This window comes from Ailuropoda melanoleuca, chromosome 1 (assembly GCF_002007445.2).
Source record: "Ailuropoda melanoleuca isolate Jingjing chromosome 1, ASM200744v2, whole genome shotgun sequence".
NCBI classification, from domain to species: Eukaryota; Metazoa; Chordata; class Mammalia; order Carnivora; family Ursidae; genus Ailuropoda; species Ailuropoda melanoleuca.
Window position 1 is genome coordinate 154,660,533 of NC_048218.1, and position 22,160 is coordinate 154,682,692.

Here is a 22,160-nt window from a genome sequence, read left to right on the forward strand (position 1 = left end):
TCTTCCCACTTCTCCAATTTGTCAAGATGTTTTGAATTTAAATCTTACAATAAAGTCAGTCCACCCAAGTAGATGTCATCAGTAAAAATACACTTTGTATTTATTCAAGTGATTGATAGAAGAGTGTTTGTTTTATGCCCAGAAGGTGTCAATGTAAATGTCTTCGCCCCCAAAGTCAATTTAGAAATATTGCTAACTGCTGTGATAACATTTATTACACAAAGGAAAAAGTGTGATATAAACAATCTAATTTCTAAGATTTCTTGAATACTCTCTATATATCATGCTGGATTAAGTAAATTGAGATCATTCAAATTTATTGTCAGTCTCACCATTCTAAAGCAATTTAAATTAATTGAATAATGAGGTTTTGGAAAATTTTACTGATTAGTTTTCTCTATTTCTATTTTGAATTAATTAGGAGGGAGAGGGAGCTGCTGGGTATTTCTAAACATTTTAGGTTGCAATATGGAACAAATGAAAAAGTGTTATAAAGTTATCAGTAGGACTTAGATACCCAGTGCACATGCAACCATGCGTGAAACAAAATACATTTGTATAATCCTTAACTTCTTACATTTATAATGTCCATTAGGACTGAGAATTTGGATTAGCCTATTTAGCTTATTTTCATATCAAAAACTCTGGATGTTTTAACTTAGGAACAATCAATGGATTCATATCCATTATATGTAAGTTTGAAAATGTGTGACTACTGCTCCCTTCACCTCATTGTGGCAAATAATATTACTTTTTCTCCTTTTGTCTTCAATGTCATAAAATAAATGAAAAAATCAATTTGGCATATTCTTCAAATCAGGAAAGTGGCTTAATATTAACGTATTCTTAGATGCTCTTTGATTACCCAAGGATTGATTTTTTTTCATAGTAAAAAATGTCAGAAACCAGAAGGAAAAAATGTAGATGATTCATTTATTATGACCATCTGGAAATACACAAGTGCAGATGAATTTGGGACTTTAAGTATTTACATGAAAACCTGTAAAAATTTAGGAAATCACAGTAGGGAGACCAAAATTATTTACAAAGGATCATTTATTATACACTTTTTTTTTTACAAAATACAAAGATTGTTGTTCTGCATGAATACATCATATATGAAAAAAATAATGTTTTTATTGAATCTCATTTGAAGATATTCAGAAATTAATTTTCTACCAACTTGACAAATCAATTTTGCTTTGCAACTTGTCTAATGCCATCACCAATCAAGGGGAAAACTTTTTTTGTGTTAATTAAATCATATAACAGCTAGCATTTTAAAGAAATAAAATCAGACAAAGTCTGTCATACAAAGCTCTTTCTGTAAGTTAACTGATTTGCCTATGATCCTAAATTTTTTGTCAAGCTATAAGATAGGAAGAATTGAGGAGCTAGGTAAGTTTTATAATAATGTATTAGCAGCAGTTGATAGAAAATGCAACATAAGATTTGTTTTGTCTGTGGTACAAGAATATGTCCTATCAGACGCTAATGTATTTTCCTCTACTTGAACACAAGTAAGCACGTGCTGATTGTTTCTGGGATGACAAAGTGTATAAACAGACAGGAAGCTGGTTCTGGTTGTCATCGTGAGTGCCTGTTTTCATCAGCTAATATGAATGCATCGCTAAACTTAGTGAAGACAGGAAAATGACTTAAGGGTAATATATACAGAGTTAAAATACATTTTTTATCCACTTAAGAGTGATTTCAGGCACTGTGGCTATTCAGGATAAAATGTTTCATGGTTTATTCTTGATAGCAATTTAATTGTCAGTGCAAGCAAAAGCAAATACCTGCCCACTGTCATACACATGACCTCGTACATCTGGAATGTTCAGAGCAAGTTCATCTTCAGCATCTTCACTCTGGAGGCATCTTGAATTAAAATGTCTCATAGTTTGCTCTTGATAGCAATTTAATTTTCAGTGCAAGCAAAAGCAAACATACCTGCTTACTGTCACACACACTACCCACACATCTGGAATAGTCAAAGCAAGTTCACCTCCATCTTCACTGTGGAAGAATCTTTCATAAGTGGCACTTAGTGTAAACCCTCTATAAATCAGAAAATGAAAGACAGACTGGAGATGTCTGAATTGAATAATATTAAAAAATCACTGTCATAGTCATCTCTCTGTGTAAACGATGTTTGAGTAAGGCTTGCCATCACAACATTTCTTTCCTGAGAAGGGAGCAGATCCTCTCTGTGTATCATAAGTGTGCGTGCTCTGAGCTGTGGTCACTGTCGTGGCTGTCTTCATTTGCTAGAGAGTCCCCTGTCTGCTGGAGGGTGGCTGCACCAATCCCCGAGAGCTCTGAAGGGAGAAGTGTTCCTTTTTTCACATTCACCAGTTCCTTTTCTCGAGCGGCAGCGCCTTGCTGTCCTCCTTTTACTCTCTTCCATTTCATTCGCCTGTTCTGGAACCAGACTTTCACCTTTAACGAAGAAAAGGAACAAATAAAAGAAAAAAAAAAAGAGAATGAAATGGCATTTTTTCCCTCCTTTTGGGTCGTCAATGTAAAAATAGCCCCTCAGAGGCTTAGACAAGGACACTGAAGGAGTGAATATGAAAATAAATCATCACTGAATTTAACCAGATCCCATATTTATGATAGTGATTAAAACTTTCAGAAGATGCATACAAAGCACTATATTTCATATTTTACGATATGCAATATAAGAAGACTAGATGGGAGAGAACTGTCATTTTGGGTTGCTCAAAGGTACTTGGCTTTATAAAGTGTTTCTATGGCTATCAGCTAACATTTTCATGATTATCTTGGTCAAACATTTTTTCCTCTAAAGTTTTTTGACTTGACATCTAGCTGTCCATTCCTGAACCAATTTAAAACATACTCAGAGAGCTACTGGGGAAGCTACAACTTGAAGGACCATTCTGTGCCATTACATTCACAAAGCTTTGATTTCATCTTAGAAACTATATATTTAAAACTATATATAGATTTCACGTCAGCTTTGGAGACATAAGTTTTCCTTCTAAAATTTAATTGGTTTTGCCTAATACATTGAAGTATATATATCATAAAACAAAAAAATTAAATAAATATGCATTAAATGACCATTTATTTTCAGAACCAGAATAATATTGGCATCATTTCATCTTCTTGTTTTGGAGGAACTTTATATTCCTTTCCCATTGCATTTCTCATCATTGTATATTCTTATTAAGCTAAATAGTCCTTTTTATATTGCATTGATCAGTACTCCACTCAGAGTTACCCTGAATTTTGTGCTTATCATCTCCAAGCCTTTATATAAAACAAGCAAATGAATATAAACAACAGTTTGTGCACAACATGTGACCCGAAAATGTACTGTTTAATTTTGCTTGTCTTTTAGGTTTATCAAAATAGAATGTTTCTAACTACAGGCTTCTTGACCTATCCATGTTGATCCAAGAGACTTCAATCATTCATTCTTTACGGTGGAATACCATTCCACTGTGTGAGTATACCACAGTTTATCCATTCTTCTGTCCATGGGCACTTGAACTCATTTCTTTTTCCCCCCTTTTATAAATGATGCTGCTATAAACATTCTCACAGTTGTGTTCTGATAAACATATGATAGAAATTCTCTGAGTGTATACTCAGGGATTGCATCAATGGGTCGCAGTGTATATGAACATTCAACTTAACATGATAATACAGAAAAACTGTTTCCCAAAGTTGCATCAATTTACCCCCCACCTACACACATAGAGTCCGGTGTGTAAGAGTTGTTATTGATCCACATCTACATCAACATTTGGAGTTATCCAGAGTTACCAATTTTTTTTCCAATATGACTATAAATGTTATCTTACCATGTTCCTACTTTGCATTTCCTGATTACTAATGAAATAAAATACCTTTTTAAGAAGATTTTTATTTATTTATTTGAGAGAGATAGAGAGAGAGCTCAAGCAGGGGGAGCAGCAGAGGGAGAGGGAGAAGCAGACTCCCTGCTGAGCAGGGAGCCCAATGCAGGGCTCGATCCTAGGACCCCGGGATCATGACCTGAGGTCAAGGAAGACACTTAACCGACTGAGCCACCTAGGCACCCCTGAAATAAAACATCTTTAAAATGATGCTTAAATCTTCTTTTATGAAATGCCTCTATATGTCTTATTTACATTGAATTCTTTGTAATTCAGTTTTTTCCTTACAGACTTTTAGAATATGTTCTGAATGCTAAATTAATGCTTTGCACTTATATGGCTGCTACTATATTCTCTCAATTTATAGTCTTTTTCCTTTTCTTAAAGTGTCTTTTGATGATCAGAAACCCTAAAATTCAATACACTCAAATTTATCAATTGCCATCACTTCTATGTCTTCATTAAGAACCCTCTTTCTGCTGAGGTCATTAAGATACTCTTCCATGTCTTTTGTTAAAAGTTTTAAGGTTTGCATTTCAAATTGAAGTGTTTAATTCATAAAATAGTGAAGTTAGTATACAGTGCAAAGAAAAGATCTAAATTTCCTTTATGCCATATGGATAACAAGTTATCCAAAACTATTTATTAAAGAGTCCACCCTTTTCCCGGTGATCACTATTTCAACTCCATCAAAAATCAAATTTCCATGTATGTATAGCTTTATTGATGCACTCAATTTTTCTAACTCTATGACAAAATCACAGTCTTAACTATTACATTTCATAATAAGTTCTGTTTTAGTCTACTTCAGAAATATTTTGAATATCCTCCATTTTCATTTAAAAAACAGTATCAATTTCTGTAAATGCACAGTGCTAAAGAGAAGGTGAAGAGAAATAGATTAAATTTCCAAAAATGTATTTATTTTAGTGGTATTCAAATCACAATACTCCATCAAAATTAGTACAGTTTCCTCAGATGTTTGCACCAAAAATAAATAAATAAATAAATAAGATACTGCTCAACTCTGGATTTTCATTGGCCTATGAGGCCATAATTGAACCCTTATAATCATACATAACTCTTATATATATTAATCCATTTGATAATTTAAAAAAATAAGAAATTGTTGAAAAAGATGGATTAAAAACTCAGAAAATGTAGTAAAAGAAGACTGATTAAAAACTAGTTGACCGGGCTGCATGGCTGGCTCAGTCAGTGGAGCGTGAGACTCTTGATCTCAGGGTTGTGAGTTCGAGCCCCGTGTTGGGTGTAGAGATTGTTAAAAAATAAATAAATAAACTTTAAAAACAACAACAATGAAAACTAGCTGATGGGTGCTCATATGTTACTATTCCTTAATAATCAAACTATCAGTAGTTACCTTTTATTATATACCTATTTAAAGATAGGCAACTTTACTATAGGTGTTGTTTATGAATTATTTCTAGTAGTCACAATTTTTTCCAGATATCTTTTACATTATTCTGATTTTACAGATGAGGAAGTTCAGTCTCAAAGGTTAAGTAACTTGTTTAAGATTACACAGAGGGGAAAATGGGGTTCCAGAATTTAAACCTGGGGGTGGTTTAGCTTCCGACTGGGCGTTTGTTGCTATTGCTCCTGTTATATTTCAAACTCCTACTTTTTAAGTATTTGGAATAGAAAAGTAAGGCATATAAAGTATGTGAACTCCATCCATATGATTACTATCATTCATGTAATTCTCCTACTCGATATAATTAGGTTTGTAAATATGACACTATTTCCTGTACTATAATTTAGGTAATTATACTACTCAATTTAATTACCTTTGCAAGCTTGACATTGCATGTTGCATTAGATCTTTTCCACATGAGTTGGGTTCTACTCCTGGCTTCACTTCTAAGTTTCTGTGTGAATTTGAGAAAATTATACTTCTCTCTACCAACAATTTTCATATTTGTAATATTGGAATAATGAGCCTTTCAAGATTCTCCATAGGGACATTTTCTCCGTGGACAATTCCAGATGGAAGAAACACATCATCATCATTGTCACCAAGAGCTAAAACATTCAGTCAAAATAATCTTGGCAGAAAATAGGAGGAATAGATTACTTTTAAAATCTACACTTATTTCCTCTTCTGGGAGAAGGGGTACAGTAATTCTATAATAACAGTATAAAACCTGTTATGTGCATTTCTAAATGAGAAAAATGTAAGAATATGGAATTGATTTTAGAAGTCATATAGGCTATTTTGTGTTGTTTTCTGTTACCATGTGAAAATTTGCCACTTCACTTTTTTTAAAAACAGACGGATAAAAGACTTTCATAGTTTTCAAAGGTAGCTACATATGCATACATACATGTATGGATATATGAATACATAAAGACACATACATGTACGTATGGAAAAGCACTTAATAATCATTCAGTAATTATATACTATTTTTCTTTAGAGATTAAATTATATATTTGATACTAGAACTCCATGAAATTATCAGAATAAAAAACAGCAACAAATACATGATCAGTCCCTCTTAAAAAATTGGAAAGGAAGAATGCAAAAGATCAAAAATCTGTGTCCAGATTTATTTTCAAATATACTATAAAATATTGAGGTGAATTGAAATGAGAAAGAGTTTTGGGAAAAGCATATGTTTTTCTACTAGCATCACAGTATTAAAAACAAATCTATAAAAGTAATCCCAGATTATAAATCAATACTTCCACTAGAATATTAATACCAAAATTTTATAAACAAATAAGCTATAGTTTAATTTAGTATCATTTTATAATCCAGTGTCGTTGGTCGAATTGAAAAAAACAGCTTGTGCTTTGTTTTGTTTGTAAGTTAGCTAAAGTAAAATCATTCAATGCCTGACACTTCATTTTTTAAAACTAAATATGCTATTTATTTTGATTAAAGTTTGCACATGCATTTTATATAATAATCTGCATTTATAAACAAGACAGTAAAATTAATCTCACGTTTCCTTGGTGACTTTCAAGCTCCATTTATTCATTCATATACTTGATATTAGTGAATGTCTAGCAACAGTTACTGTGTTCCATCAAAAATGGGAGGGGTTAGAGCAAGGAATGTACAAATAAATAAGATAAAGTCTCTGCCCTCAAGACATTCAGAGTTAAGAAAAGAAACATGTAAGTAACAGTTTACTGACTATATATAAAAGCTTTGATATAAAGATTAGCTTCATATTTTACAGAATATTCTTAAGCTGTTTGCTGTTCTAGTTGGTATCATTGCTAATCCACTATTAAGAGATTCTCCCAATGGTCCATGATATAGTAAAGAACTCTACCCCTACGGTCCCTGTTCCACATGGCTTTACTGCCACATAATTATTATAGCAAATTATTTCTTTCCTCTGGGAATCTCATGCTCTTGGTATTATTGGCATCAGAAATTTTTGTCCTAGCAACCTAGAGCAATACCGCAGGTTCTAGGAAATTGGGTCATCAAACATTCTGCATATAATTAAAAGAAATCTGTCCATCTTGGAGCATAATATATAAATTTTGTGAACTTTCATTATTTTGGGGGTCCTAAAGCCAATTTTATCTTCCAGTACAATTTCTCTGGAAAGTGCTAGATAAATGAGATTTCTGTTTTTGTTTTTTCAAATATTTCCTTTTTAAAGTTTGGATCTAAAGCAAGATCCTATATAAAGCGCATTTGTTTTGTTACATAGTATCATTAACAACTCAGGTAAATATAAATTCTTTATCCCAAGAATTTGACTTATGAAAAAATACTATTATTCGTGAAATCAAAGCAATATGAATCAAACTTTATAGACTCCTAGTATCTATGCATACAGATAGCTTTCAAAAAATATTCATATTTCAAAAGTAACAAATATATAATAGCCTGCTGTATTATAGTAGCGAATATCTAAAGTGCTCAGTTATACACCTTATTTGTCAGAACACTTGCTTATTATGAAGAAGTCTCACTTGTTATCCCATGGTCTTTACATTTCCTGGATGATCAAACTACTGTTTAAATAAACAGAAAATCATTTATTCACATCTTGATGGCTTTTACTGAAGAAAGCAGCCAAGAAATTTTTGTTTTGATTAATTTGTTTGGATGATATATTTCAGAATTTAGAAATCATATTTTACCCTGTGAGAATCACTGCTGCCATTTGCTAAACATTTGTTTTACCTTTTTATTTAATTTATTCAGTCATTCACATTACAGCCTTCTATATAAAAGTCCATAATACCTGTCCTTTTAGGGTTCACAATATATCACAGAAGAACACAAATGAAATATGCATCTGCGACTGACACACAATTTCCTAAGATGGCCAGAGGCAAATAGATTGATAGGATGTTGGACTACATAAGGCCGTAACCCATATTTATATAACACCATAAATGTCTGTCTTTTGAAGAAACAATCATAACGCCAAACATCTGGACGAAAACTGAATATTTCAGTGACATATCTAGAGGTTTCTAAACATCTGGAATTTGTAGATTTAATACTCTGTTTTCATTTGTATCTGGGCGCTTGAAATACTGTAGACATTATCTAACAAATATTTATTCACATCTTTACCACGTGAAAACATGTGAAGAATAATTTTATAAGCACAATTTTCCGATCGAATCACATGCCATGTGATTAAATTTGGTCATGGCAGCTGATCTAGTAAGCCAAGGTAAACAGACCCTAGAAAGACTTACCCAAGTAATTCAGTGGCAAAGTCAGCAATTGAACTGAAGAATTAGAATCAAGAATGCTCCATAAGGTAAGGATGAAAAACACGGAAAAGAAATACTCTTCCTGCCTGAATAGATTTATATCTGATTAAGAGAAGGAATCCCTCGGCTATTTCCAAGAAGTGCACGAGAGCAACCAGTTGACTGTGCTGTTTCTACAGCCTTGCAACTTGGGTTTGGGAGGTACAGTGTGTGTGTGTAGGAGGATGAAGGGTGGTAGGACATATTCCATGACTAAGGCCTGAATTCTTGTATAGAAGGCTGCTTTTCATGATTATCCTCTAGTTTATCACAATGTTTATGACCAATGAATCATTTTCTTGTCTCTATAATTTTCCATTTTAAAGCCTCTTTCTTTTTTCTATTTAGAATTCTAGGCTCACCAATGCAGTCATAAAATATTTACTATTTTGCATAATTTTACACAAAATGAATACACATTAGCTATTGGGAGCAGTAGGCAAATTATATATTCAAAAAAAACCTTGTGAGGGAACAGATGAAATTCCCCATAATAAATTGTATGTTATGGGTATTCTTACAAGCCAATAGCACATTTCTCCTTTCCAAAAATGCAATCAAAGTAGTCATTCACATGATGGGCAAAATTCTCAGAGGAGTGATTCCTTTTAATTGACCTTTTAGAAATGTCCCAGTAGTAATAGATGCTAACAACAGTACCTCTTTCTATCATAGTTGAGGCAATTCAACTCAAATGACCTATTTCAATAATATTAATTTACAGTGAAAATTCACTATTCCTAATCCTATTTCTTACACAATTAAAAAATAGGTATACCTTTCAGTTATTTTAAGTGAAACACTGGTTACCTAAGCATAGTACAAACATATGACTTCAGTCAATTTGTGTGGAAATACCAAAACTAAATTAGGAAACTTCATCCTTTATTGTGTTAAAAAATTCCTGACTAGCAAATCTTTAATGCATAGAATTTGTGTATTCTGAGCCACTACCCATACTTATTTTGTTCACACCCTTGAAATCAACTAGAATGATGGTCTTTGTTCTCAACGTTTTGCCTAATCTCTGGGATGATGTTTAACAAGAGTTAGCAGCATATCGCAGTCAGTATATACCATTTTGACTAACAGACTCTTCTAGTCATGATGTAATTAAGTGAAATCCACCAAATATGTGTTTGAAACACAGGAATACACTATTTTTATGAGAACAGTAGAATAAAAGGCAACTTGCTACGGTTCAATCTAATGAAATTAATATTCGATTCTTTCTAGACAAGCTTAGGTTCATTATTATAATATATCTACACTCATCATTTCATTTATTAGATTTAGGGATCACTTCCTTCAACCTAAGATTATTTTAAGAAAGTTTAATAGTAATATTACTATCATATTCAAATGCACTGACTACAGAAAATAGTCAATAACCTAAATATCTGGAGAAAGTTCAAAAATTAAAAAAAAAAAACCACCAAAAAAACTGTCCAGGGGGCACCTGGGTGGCTCAGTCAGTTAAGTGTCTGCCTTCAGCTCAGCTCAAGATCCCAGGGTCCTGGGATCGAGCCCCACATTGGGCTCCCTGCTCAGTGGGGAGTCTGCTTCTCCCTCTCCCTGTGTCCCTGCCCCCACTTGGGCTCTTTCTCTCTCTCTCTCTCACTCGCTCTCTCAAATAAAATAAATAAAATCTTTAAAAAAAAAATCTGCCCAGCATTAAAAATGAGAAATGATAAAGAGATTTGAAGATAAAAATCTATTCCAAATTTAACACATGTCTGAGGTTTTCATATGGAGTGATGAGACTCTAACAACCAATTGGAAGAAAGTCTTTTACAGCCAGATTCTCTACAAATTGTTCTCTTAGGTCTGTATTTATTATTTTAGACGTCATAGACCATATGCATATACTGCCGTATAGACTTATGTAAATAATAGGACATCTCTTTAGAACTGAAGATGTCCAACACAAAACTGGTTCCTCAAAATTTCTAGAAGCTTCTTAGTTTTAGAATTCCTTTAAATGCCAAAAAAAAAAAAAACAAAAAACCCATGTATGCAAGGACAATGTGGAAAAGGAATAATCTTTCATAGCAGAAATTTCTTTCTTTAGCATTATACTTTAAAATGGTGATCCCACGGACAACCTGGGTGGCTCAGTCAGTTAAGCATCTGCCTTCAGCTCAGGTCATGAACCCAGGACCCTGGGATTGAGTCCCGCATAGGGCTCCCTGCTCAGCGGGGAGCCTGACTCTCCCTCTGCCTACCACTCCCGCTGCTTGTGTTCTCTCTCTGACAAATAAATAAATAAAATCTTAAAAAAAAAATAAGATGGTGATCCTGTGAGGCAATCCATGTTATGTTTCAGAATGTTATTGTTGATCTACTGGTTAAATATAAATTAATATACTTGTTTCCTTATTGAAGAAATTGGGAAATAAAATGTGGCAATTCTGAGATTAAAAAAGAATTATCCTTATCCTTTTATTACATCAGTTTGATGAATGCTCATAGCAAGAATCTGTAGAGCAAATTTTAACAAAATTTCTAAAATAAAAGCTCATTTTATAGGTGTGTGTGTATATATATAGATAGATAAAGCTAGCAACATACAGATATATGTCTATAGGTATACATGCACATACATTGATATATATGTCTGTGTATATGTATACATGTGTACATACATATGTATATATACATATGTGTATATGTATATATGTATGTATATGATACATATCTGTATATTGCTATCTCTATCCACCAAATATTTAAAAAATTAATTTGTTATATATTCTCAAGGCTGTTTCAATAAGGGTAGGGCCTTATTTTTCTAAGATTTTTTTCTACATTATTGCATATTTGGATATTTATGCTCGTAAATTATTAGAGATCACCTGCTTATTTCTCAGCTTTCTACTTTATACAGGAAATGTTTCTAAAAATTGATTTAGGACAGGGTTAAATCATTGAACTTTTCTTTATACATCTTGCTTTATAATTGATTGTCGTGCCTTACCCTTCTTACTTCATCGCCTTTGTTTGGTAGTATGTAAGACAGTTCTGAATCTGCCCTTTAGATTGTACATTGTCCCAGTGCGCCTGGGAGGCTCAGTTGATTTAGGATTAGACTCTTGATTTTGGCTGGGATGGTGATCTCGACGTTGTGGGATCCGTCCCTGTGTCGGGCTCCCTGATCAGTAAGATCCATCCCTTCTTCTCTCTCTTCCTCTCCCTCTGCCCCTCCCCCAGCTCACTCTCTCTCTCTCTCTCTGTAAAATAAATAAATAAATCTTTTTTAAAAAAGTAAAGATCGTACATTGTCCACATGCATTTCTTAAAATAAACAAACAAAAAACAGCAGCACTCAGGCAATACCGCTTTCCATTACAACTGAAGATTCCATCATATTCTACCATCAACTCCTCCACTTTATGCTAACCACCATTTTTCTAGTAGAGGTCAACTCATGTTTAATCTTTTATTTTTATTTTTCTTAAGATTCTATTCATTTATTTGAGAGAAAAGGAGAGCGAGCAGGGAGGGTGGGTGGAGGGGGAGAGAGAGGGAGAGAATCTCAAGAACACGAGTCCTAGGACAGGAGGGGCTCTAACCCAGTACCCTGAAATCACAGCCTTTGCCAAAATCAAGAGTCAATGCCCAACAGACTAAGCCACCCAGATACCCCTCATGTTTAATCTTTTAAAATAGCAGACACACATGATTTAAGCAAAGAAATATCTTATTGTTACTTCAGGTGACTGTTAAATACTACTCTAAAGAAATGAGGAAATATTCTAACATCATTGGCTACACAGGTAGTCTTGAATTACCTTAAACAGACAATATGTCTGCTCATGGAGAATAATTTATTAGCTAACTAACTAAAAGTATTCATATGAATTTACAGAAAATAAACTTTCAAAGGACAGGGATTATGTAAATTGATAAGCAAAAGACAAAACCAGTGCTTATTTGGCACATGGAAAATTCTCCTTCATAGTGATCCAAAAAATGGATGCCTATTTTGAAAATACTTGGCATTGAGCCATTTAATGATTTAGGAGTAACAAACAAAGCATAATCCCTCTCATTTCCACTAATGGAATACGATCCAAGTAGGTGGGATTTTCCATTTATCTTGCCAGAGGTATCATGAATTCGGTCTACTTATTCCAGTAATCTTTGCTAGTTGACAAATCTGCAACATAGCACCTTTGATTAGCTTTGTGAAATGAAAGGATCTCCCATTTTCTATTTTTTGGTAGCTTTAACTGTATAAAAATGTCCATTTTGTCACTCCTGTTATAGTTTCATGCAGCTGCCTTCTCTCTTCTTCCCACTGTGAGATATTAAAAAATTGGCAGCAGCTTTCTCCAAGTGTGTCTGGATGGATGAAAAGGAGAGAATAAGCATGTCAAGTGTAAAAATACGTTGGGACAGGAGGGTCTTTAGACTGACTGGCTCTTCAAAATATTCCAAGTGGCTCTGCCAATTGAGGCTTATTAGCTGTTGATCGAGAAGGGGATATAAGAATACATTGTAAAATGGAAACTCTAAGTTAGAAGCTGGAAGATACTAGAGTGGTAACTTCCACACAACAGCATTATATAATTAAGAATATTTGAAGCTCAACTGTATTCTAGTATCTCCATTCTTATTTTACATAAAATAATTTTCTTTAATACCTATGTGCTAATGTGGAATTACTTTGCAGACTGAGCCTCTTTTTTCTTCTTCTTTTTCTTCTTCTTCTTCTTTGACCAGATGGAGTTCAAAGGGGATTATAGACTTCCCTGACCTGTAAAGGCATTGCATTATGGGAGACACAAGCATTAAGAATCTGACTTCTTCGTAAAACTGCAGAACTATTCTTCAGATAGGGATTTGAAAATTCAGGTCCTGAGTGATATTTAAGGATTTAATCTTACTTTTTTCCTTAAAGGAAACCTAATCATCATAGCAAATCTGTTCTTTTTATAGTAAGTCTTTATAATGACATGTGCATGGCCTATAATAAAATGTAGCAAGTATGTTGACTAGTGATACAAACAAAGTAGGGGTATGTACAAATAACATATCAGTTATACATGGGCATATTTCATAGGCAATTATATAAAATTCCTAGATGAAAGTACATCTAAAGACTACTTCTGAGTATAAATTAAGTTTTCATTTAGGAGAAAGTTATTTCTGTAAAAAATTCTGTCATAAATTATTATGGATTATTTAATATTTTTTTCTCTTTACATTATCCACATGAGTTCTGCCTTTGCATTTGAGTCTTGAAAAGCTTTTACAAAGTCAAGAAAAAATATTTAAGGAGATAGAAAATTCTATTAAAGTTAAGGAAAACACGGTACAAAATGGAGTTAGATATAATTCTCAGGTTATTTTAAAGTATGGAAAGATAAATCTTGCAGAATGGAAATGAAAAAAGTACATGTCTATAATTTAGAATATTTTACATCTGGAAATCCTATAAAAGGGGTGTTATTTAAGAATATATAGGGTTAGGATACAGATTACATAGATAAGCAGGTATAGCATTAATGAAAAATCAAAGTAATGGAATTGTGTCACAATTAAAAGAAGATCAATGAAATGGGTTCAGTTTATAACTCTACATTTATAACTTTAAAAGCCCAAGCTTGAGGAAAGTAAACTGAAAATATCTCACTGGGATAACAGCTCTGGCATCGTGGAGGAATATGCTTTCAGACCTTTAAGAATAGTAAAATTGATGACTGACAGCATACAACATTTTTCTGATAAATTTAGCATAGTAAAATTCATCCCAGAAAACATAAATAAAGCCTTCAGATTCTCAATTTAAGATACTGTGTGTACAAAGAAGTCTAAGAATAAAATGAAATCTGGCATAATCAGGAACATTGTCCCATATCACCCTGTCATTCCTCTCCTGTGATATTCAACACTCATCATAATTGTTAGTACTTGTTCAATATTTGCCTCTTCCATGTTCTAGCAGAAACTTATCTAGCTTATTTTAGCAAGATTTTATTTCTAGCACCTAGCTCAACAAATATTTGTGTTACAAAATATGCCTTGAATGGCAAAGACATCTCCCCCCTCTGGTTGACAATTGCATTTTATAGTTTATGCTAGAAATTCTTTCATATCCATTATGATATACAAACCTGAGTAGAAGCAAGAGAAGGTAGTTTTAATTTCCATTTTGTGCCCTAGGGAGACTGTTACTTGCCTAAGAATACACAATTCCAATTGGAAAGTCTAGTCATTTTGTTCAAATTTTTATCATAATAATTCTATTTTTTCTTACTAACACATAGTGGCCCTCTATTAATTTTGATTGAGAATTTGCACATGCATGCATCTCCTTTTTGTATTAACTTGCAAAATTAGAAATAAAGATTTATAGGACAAAAAAATCTTCTGCACAATACAAAATTTCAATTCTTTAAAAATCCAATTATATCTCAAGATTTGTTTGTTTGTTTTTCCCCTATGACACTATAGTTAGATTGTTTCAGTAACTGCCTCCAACAAATGTTGCCTTCCTTCCATGTATCCATTCCTTTAGATGGTCCCCTTCTACACTGACACTGTGCTTGGTCATATGACTTGCTTTAGACAATGAGGCATTAGTAAATATGAGGTAAGGAGAGTCTGAAAGTCCTTGCAGTTTTTCTTCTACTTCTGGCTATGCTTCTACTCCCATCTGAAAAGTCCCAGAAAGCTTATTAGAAGAAGATGAAACCACACACAACACAGACAAGCATCCCAGCTGAGGTTATCGAGACCAACCAGCTCCTCAAACCCACCAGGTGACTACAGCTCTATGAGGGATTTAGGTAAGGCCAGCCGTATAACTATCCAATTGAGCCCAGTCAAAATCCCTGACCCACAAAATTGTGAGCAAATTGAATGTTGGTTATAGATTGAAACCACTAAGATTTTTGAATAGTTTGTTACATAGCAAAGGCTAACTGATACAAATCTGAAAAGGGACCTTTAAAAAACAAAGATTAAAATTCTGTGTGTGTGTGTGTTTATAATTTTGCTTAAAATTGCATATCATTCTTTTCTATCAATGGCAACTCAGGATGAACAAGACATATCCAAAATACCTAAAAAATTCCCAGACCAAATTTAGAGAATTTCTTCTAAAAATAAATTATTCTAAACCAAAAGTAAAACCTCTGCCTTATAATCAGATAATCACAGGTAACCAACCAAAGCTATCCCCAGACTAGCAAGCACAGAAACTTCACTTTTCTCTTGACTAGGAGTGTAGTACTGCATCCCATTATTTCTGTAGCTTGGAAGCAAATCCTAGTTCGTTTCCTTTATGTATAATTATATAAAACATGATTGAATTTCCTAGAATTCACTGTCTATGTATAAAGACATTAATGTGTAATGCCTCCCCTCCCTTCTTTTTTTTATCTGCTCCCAGTTTAAAAAAAAGAATGAAAATAAAACAGATAATGTAGATTTTGGATTCTCCTTTCCAGCATGCCAAATGTTGTACACTTACCAAGTGAACTTTGTATGTGAAGTTCAAGGGAAGGAAAATGCTGTGCTTCACAAGTTAGGCACTAGTCAAAATATTTAATAAAAATAAACTGCCAATAAATAAAACCACATAAAAGTGTTTCTCAATATATTCCCACTACCCAGAAATATCCTACCAAATGCTGAAATTCAGAAATTAACAGAAGAAAAGCAGATGATTTAAGAAATTGGATAAAATAACTAGCTCTCCTAAGATAGTATTCATTTGTCCACACCCTGTTGGTATTTCTTTGGTTCCAATGGGATCCCTAGAGGAGGTGCATACAGTGAAAGAGGAAATGAGACTCTAGCCCTCGGAGTGCCAATCATAACTGCACTGTCCATAAAGATGTTTGGATTTGCCTTTCAGGAATGTTTTTCTAAAGATTAGCAACTGTTAACCATCAGTAGGCTAGATTCTCCCAGGGCAAATCAGAATCCATAAAAAGAATGCGCTGGGAGCACTATCGGAGCAAATAAGATCCAAGAAAGGACCTAAAATGTAATTAATTACAAAGCATTTCTTAGGTTTTATCAACTGGGGTCCACAGATCGTTAATAATTTCAAAGTGTTTTCTAAATGAGTCAATGTCAGAATATTAAATTTTTTATCAAAAATAATTGGGAAATATTTACCAATGATCTATGTGCCCTTGCCCCCATCATTTTCCAGCCCCCTTGAACTTAAGTGGCACCACTGATGATTTCTGGACCTTAGAGTATAAATGGAAGTGACATGGGTCATTTCCAGGTGAAAACATTTAAAGGTCAATGCATGAACCTCCAACTCTTTCTTACCTCCTGTGGTTACCAAGGACACCACATGTCGAGATGCCAGAGAGTCAGACTGGGTCCATGAGTGAGTGATTGTTTGTAATGCTGGACTTGTAAAGTTAGTATGGGGAGTGAACAATAGTGAACTTTTTTGTCATGTCATTGAGATTTGGAGGTTAATTTGTTACAGTAACACAGCAAACCCTGTCCTGAGCAAGAGGAAACTAACATGGGGCTGCCAGTTCTCTATCAAAATAAGGAGATTTTAAAATACAAGCAAACAAAATTGCTCACTATATGCCATCATTATATATAAGAATAATATTTTTAAGCCAAAATATTTAGGAAGAACACAATTACAGAATAAAGAATGATTCCTTAAATTGAATAAATGTGGTTTCCCTTAAAACACTGCTATCTTATTCTTAATTTTGTCATTTTGCTGGGCCAAAACTTCATCATGGAATGGAACACCTGTCTTCCAAATGGTATGTAAGAACCACAGATCTAGATATTTCAAAAATGGCAAGAGAAGATTCTTGACTCGACGCTATTAAAAATACCATACCACCACTATGTTCAACTTTACCTGTCTTTCAGTGAGATCCAGATTCACTGCTATCTCATATCGCCTCAGTCTGGTCAGATAATTATGATGGGCAAATTCTGCTTCAAGTTCTCTGATTTGCTCTTTGGTAAAAGCTGTCCTTTCCTTCCTGGGTTTGCTATTGACTTCTGACTTGTAATTTCCTTCCTGGGAGTCTGGAAAAAAGAAGAAAAAAAAAGTAAGAGAGAATTAGATTTACTTCATTCATTCAAATGCATTCAATCACATCACTCATACCAGGAGCATATACTGAGTAATTTTTTTTTCAGATACTGCATTGGACATGGGAAAAATAGAGAGCAAAGACAGTAAGACTGATCTCACAACAAGGTAAGATACACATCTTATTTTTTCAATCTGCTCTCACATGACTCACAGCCTAACTGGCAAAGTGTCTGCTACTCTTTCAAAATATGAGCAAAAAACATAACCTCTCTTCATATGATAAAAAGATAAATAAACCATCCCTGGAAAACAATTTTAAATATAAAATTGTATTTAATAAGTTGTTTAAGTTATTAAGTAAATTGTATTTAATAATTTGCATACTTGGGATCTAAGTATAATTGAACTTTCTAATTCCTAAAAAAAAAAAAGTGTTGACTTAGTATATGAATATTTAAGCAATTTGAATGTTTAGCCACTGGACCCCAAAAGTCAGCTCAAGTTCAGACAAAGCATACAAAAGAGTGTGTGTGTATTCACTAACCTTTTAATTTCTATTCAAGTTCAGTCTCTTTGAGGACAAGAGAAATGCTATTCTTTTATTTTGTATAATACGTATTCCAACGTGGAATCTATAAATAAAATTGCATTTATATAACTCAAACTATGAAAAGTTTTTAAATGTTTTATCATTATATATGAGATAAACATAAGATGCACAACACTTGGGCGCCTGGGTGGCTGAGTGGGTTAAGCTCCAGACTCTTGATTTCGGCTTAGGTCATGACCTCAGGATCCTGGGATTGAGCCTGGTGTCAGCCTCCACACTGAGTGGGGAGTCTGCTTGAGGATTCTCTCTCTCACCCCCTCTGCCACTCCCCCCACTTGTGTGCACATTCTCTTTCTCTAAAATAAGTAAATAAATCTTAAAAAAAAAAAAGATGAACAACACCTAACAAAAGCTATCCAAACATCAGATCTTATAATGCCATTTAGAAGTAATAATAATTTGGAGCACATTGTTCCATCTTTCTTCCTATGCATTTTTTTTAAAGATTTTATTTATTTATTTGACAGAGATAGACAGCCAGGGAGAGAGGGAACACAGGCAGGGGGAGTGGGAGAGGAAGAAGCAGGCTCCCAGAAGAGCATGGAGCCCGATGTGGGGCTTGGTCGCAGGACCCTAGGATCACGCCCTAAGCCAAAGGCAGAGGCTTAACGACTGAGCCACCCAGGCGCCCCTCTTCCTATGCATTTAAGACAAAATTAACATATAGTATTTCATGTATCCTTATCATATCCCTGAGATGTAGGTTAGAAGACATTCTTAATATATTGAAGAACAAATGTGTGCCTATAATGGAAAAAAATTCCACATAAACCAATAACAGGTAATCATATCAGCTCCAGTAATTCATGTCGAATTTATCTTCAGGGAAATAGCAACATGATCAAGGTAAGTGGTGTGTTTCTGCTCTCTTAAAAATTACTTCAATTCTCTATTTTTCAGCACGTGCCCACAAACTGTGATGTCTTTGGCAAGTGAAAGTACAATGAAGTCTTCTATGAGCCCAAAGGAGAGAAGCAAGATAGGGAAAATGATGGTTAATCAAAGGTTACAAAGTGTGGGGCACCTAGGTGGCTCAGTCGGTTAAGTGTCCGACTCTTGATTCCAGTTCAGGTCATGACCTCAGGGTTGTGAGATCAAGCCCCACATTGGGCTCCACACTGGGCATGGAGCCTGCTTGAGACCGTCTCTCTTTTGCTTCCTCTGCCCCTCCTCCATCTCTTAAAAAAAGGTTATGAAGAACGACATTTTAATTTTTTTAAATTGATAAATGTAATATAGTATACTTAGGAAAGACCTTTTTGGGCAGCATGTTTCTTCATCCAATGATGCTTAAATACGTTAAGTAATACATATAGATACATTAGTATTTAATATATATTAATATATATGTAAATATATATTTTGTAATATATATTTGTATTATATATATGTATTTGTATTATATATGTAATATATATATATTAGGGTTCTTTTCTGTCTGGCGGGGAAAGTCTAACTGAAGTCAAGAGGGCCCTGCATAATGGGAATCTACTAGACAAGGCACTGTAATGTAAACAGTTTCGTGCTGACTCTTACTAAGTCTCTGCTGGCTGGATGTAAAGTTGTGTAGGTCCAGCAGCAGCTACAGAAAGTCTTTATCAACCTTTTGGTACCCTGGCCATTACTTTTCCTCTGAGGAATCACGGGAGGACTCACTAATGGAGCGGCACAGTCGCCAATTCCTCAGATTTCACTGACCGCATTGCCGGGCCGGTCACTTAGCCCTGTGCTGACTGGCTCCCCACCTTGGCAGAGCAGGCGGGGCTTGATTCAGGGCATAAGTGGTTTGTGATACACCCCACACGGGCTTTCCCGTACACTAAGCCACTAGGACAAGATAAGATCTGTAATAGATGATGTGTGAGCTCTCAGGCAGGCTGTGCTCACACAATGCCAACTTCCCTGACTCAACGTGGAACCTGCCGTCATCACCCACTTATTTTTTTCAGCTACAGATTTGCCAACCTCTACATCTTTACAGCACTTAGCTATTCTGTGTGAGCAAATCTTCTTGATGATTGATTTTTTTTTTTAATTTAATGTTTCCATTGTCTGTCCTGGCAGACTGCAAACTCACTCACAGCCTAGAATACTCAGATAAGTACCTCTCACAGGATTTATATTCTCATGTGAATCAAAAGTATTTTTGCCAATTTGGAGCCATGCTCAGTCTGAAATCTGCAGATGATTATTCTTTATATGGGGACAGTACCCTTTTCCTTTCTGTAAAACAACTCTGGAAACTGACAGCAAAGCCAAAGCATTTTTTCTCATGAGCAATTCAATTTGAATGATTCATGATTAACACAGTCCCTTATATAAGCATGAATGAACAAATTCACATTGAGGAAAGACTATTACTTTATATTTATTTTTTGAATACTTTAACTTTTTCAGTATTCAAAAGTACTTCAAAATCAATAATACATACACACACAAATACACAAGCGCATAAAACTTGGGCCAATACTTGTAAGAACAGTCCCTTGGAGTGGATCTCTATACATGCCCATTGTAACTAGAAATATACAACAGGAGGTTTATATATCCAGTGACTGAATTTAAACAAAACTCTGGCTATAATTCAATATTTAAATCCAAAGCAATTTACTGAATGCCTGAATTCCAAACCAAAGTAGCTCACAGAGTAAAATCCAGCGACTAAAACAATGTGAACCGTGTACACTTAAACTTGCCATAATTGCACATGGAAAGATTACACTGCATTTAACTTGACAAAGAGTGGGTGTGTGCCTCCTGAATTCACCTAAGAGCAAGAAAGCCAACCCAATCAAGGTAGCACTGTCAATTAATTCTGTATACACTTTCATCTGCGTTATCTGTGATTCTGTTGTGGTTTTCACCTATGTTGCTCCCACTTTTTCTTTCCTATTGAAAACATGCTCCTTGGAACTACATTTCTGGACTTGTATTTCTTATAACTTGGATTTTTAATTTTTTTTTCTTTTTTTTCCCCCAACATGTCCTGAAGCCCATCATTTGTTGACCCTAAGGCCTCCACTGCTATCACCTGACTAGTTTTTCTTTGGTAGAAATTGGCTGGGAGACTTGGACAAGGCTTTTGGCAAATTGCACACCAGCTACCATCTGTTTTCCAGCTGTTTCAACTGAGGCAAAAATCCCCGTTTTCTTCAACCTCCCATATCCTATGCCAAATGGTAGGTGTTGAGGGGGGAATCTGGAAACTGCCTTACTTTCTTCCCTACAACCACAAACAAAATGTCACCATCTGTACAGTATATTCTAATGTAAAATATTACAATTGTTGTTTCTTGTCTCAGATACTTTAATGCACATGTGGGTGCACTCTCACACTCCCTCGCCGCTTGGAGGAAATGTTGACTTATGTGTTCAGGTAGAGTTGGCAGTCCCAGTTCCCTAACCTTTTGCTCCCTGGGACTATGCTAATGGAAGAAGTCTGCAATACTTCCGTGGAGGATAAAAATTGCCCTCTGAGGATCATTTCTGTCTAGCATTTAGAACTTCTCCACATGTGACTTTTTATTTCCCCTAGTGCAAGAGGATGCCAAAAGATAATAATGTTTTATTGAAGACAAGTAATGTAAGGGCTTGGTCTGTTCACTAGTGGCATAGAATGCTTTTTAGCAAAAGAGAAATATTGAAGTATGATTGAGTATATTTTTTGGCTACCCTGGGTAAGCTTATTAACTTGTTTAAATGAAGAACATAATTTACCTATGTCTGTAAAATGCCAAAATGTAAAGGAATGTCTCTATAGCTTGAACTACAATGAATATTTATTCCTTATTCTGAAGGAAGAATGAATACTAAGCCATTGTCTATTTTCGTCCTTTGCAACTTCTCATATCAATGTTTT

General features: G+C 34.4%; 1 protein-coding gene across 1 annotated transcript in view; it reads right to left on the reverse strand.

The window, feature by feature from the left end:
- Positions 1-978: 978 nt before the first annotated feature.
- Positions 979-22,160, reverse strand: part of MEOX2 (mesenchyme homeobox 2) — a 64,332-nt gene continuing 43,150 nt past the window's right edge. The window contains exons 2-3 of the mRNA XM_002917405.4: positions 17,509-17,681; positions 979-2,442 (exon numbers count right to left, since the gene is read on the reverse strand). Coding sequence (XP_002917451.1) covers positions 2,218-2,442; positions 17,509-17,681 — 398 coding nt within the window. The 3' untranslated portion in view covers positions 979-2,217. The remainder of the gene's footprint in view (positions 2,443-17,508; positions 17,682-22,160) is intronic.